Source organism: Etheostoma cragini, chromosome 16 (assembly GCF_013103735.1).
Source record: "Etheostoma cragini isolate CJK2018 chromosome 16, CSU_Ecrag_1.0, whole genome shotgun sequence".
NCBI lineage: Eukaryota > Metazoa > Chordata > Actinopteri > Perciformes > Percidae > Etheostoma > Etheostoma cragini.
Window position 1 is genome coordinate 24392250 of NC_048422.1, and position 1376 is coordinate 24393625.

The 1376-nt window shown below is 52.3% G+C and overlaps 1 protein-coding gene across 1 annotated transcript in view; it reads right to left on the bottom strand.

The window, feature by feature from the left end:
- Positions 1–1311, bottom strand: part of LOC117959757 (fibroblast growth factor receptor 1-A-like) — a 2292-nt gene extending 981 nt beyond the window's left edge. Inside the window, exons 1-3 of the mRNA XM_034897036.1 lie at positions 1289–1311; positions 799–943; positions 79–269 (exon numbers count right to left, since the gene is read on the bottom strand). Coding sequence (XP_034752927.1) covers positions 79–269; positions 799–913 — 306 coding nt within the window. The 5' untranslated portion in view covers positions 914–943; positions 1289–1311. The remainder of the gene's footprint in view (positions 1–78; positions 270–798; positions 944–1288) is intronic.
- Between the last annotated feature and the right edge of the window lie 65 nt (positions 1312–1376).

Below are 1376 nucleotides of genomic sequence, written 5' to 3' on the forward strand. Positions count from 1 at the left end.
TTACATGGAGTCTGGTGGAGATATGCTGCTCTATACACACTAAAAGTAGTGATTATTTACATGGAGTCTGGTGGAGACCTGTCTCCTCAGAGGAAGGCTCTTTGCCAGTTTCTGCACGGCCAGCTGTCCACTGAAGTCGGTCTTCTTCGGCGCGCAGCAGAGTCGGCAGACGGCGGCCGTGGCGGTGAGGATGATGACGATGAAGAAGCCAAGGCAGTAGATGAAGATCTCCAGGTACGTCTGGGAGGGCAGCGGGGCGGGCGGCAGGTCTGGGACAGAAGGACCACCATTATTATATGGGAAACTATTACCAGATGAGGGACAACTCTGTCCGGCTTATTTATGTAGCTAGCGTTAGCTAACTAGCAGCCAGCCCGCTTCTAAATACTGTCAATACCATTTAATTATCTCAACAAACTCAGTCAAACTGAAACCCTGGTGGTGAGCTCCAGGTCCCACACACACACGCACACGCACACGCAAACACGCACGCACACACACACACACACACACACACACACACACACACACACACACACACACACACACACACACACACACACACACACACACACACACACACACACAGAGCCCCTGCAACCGCGGTTGGACCGCCACCGGTGGGTATAACGCGTGCCTTTTCAATAAACATGTAGTTACATAGGACATGGTGCCCCCCCGCCCCCCCAGGATAGGATCCTAGGGACACAGCAATTCCTGTTTTTAACCTTTATGAGGCAAAAAGAAAAGGCTGGTAAAGAGCAAAGGTGAAAGGTGAAAGCCTTAACGGTGGCGTACCGTCGACGACGGTGAGCCACGCCGAGTGGTGAGAGACGCCGATGGAGTTCCCCGCCAAGCAGGTGTACTCTCCGGCATCGGCCACGCTCACGTTCCTCAGCGTCAGCACCTCCATCTCCTTATCCGTCGTGTTCAGACCTGCAGTCTGGAGGAAAAATGTAACTGAGTACATGTACTCCAGCAATGTAGTTCAGTCCGGGAGCGGAAACAATGGAAGCAAGAGACGAGGGGAGGAAACATGAGAGGAAACAAGGAAGCAAGAGACGAGGGGAGAGGAAACATGAGAGGAAACAAGGAAGCAAGAGACGAGGGGAGAGGAAACATGAGAGGAAACAAGGAAGCAAGAGACGAGGGGAGAGGAAACATTAGAGGAAACAAGGAAGCAAGAGACGAGGGGAGGAAACAACCGCTGCTGCATTGATAAAGCGAATAAATTATGTGATTGTGTGATTATGTGAGGGCATTCGGAGGACGTACGGGTGTCCGTTACCTTGAGAACAAGGACGTACGGGTGTCCGTTACCATGAGAACGAGGACGTACGGGTGTCCGTTACCTTGAGAACGAGGACGTACGGGTG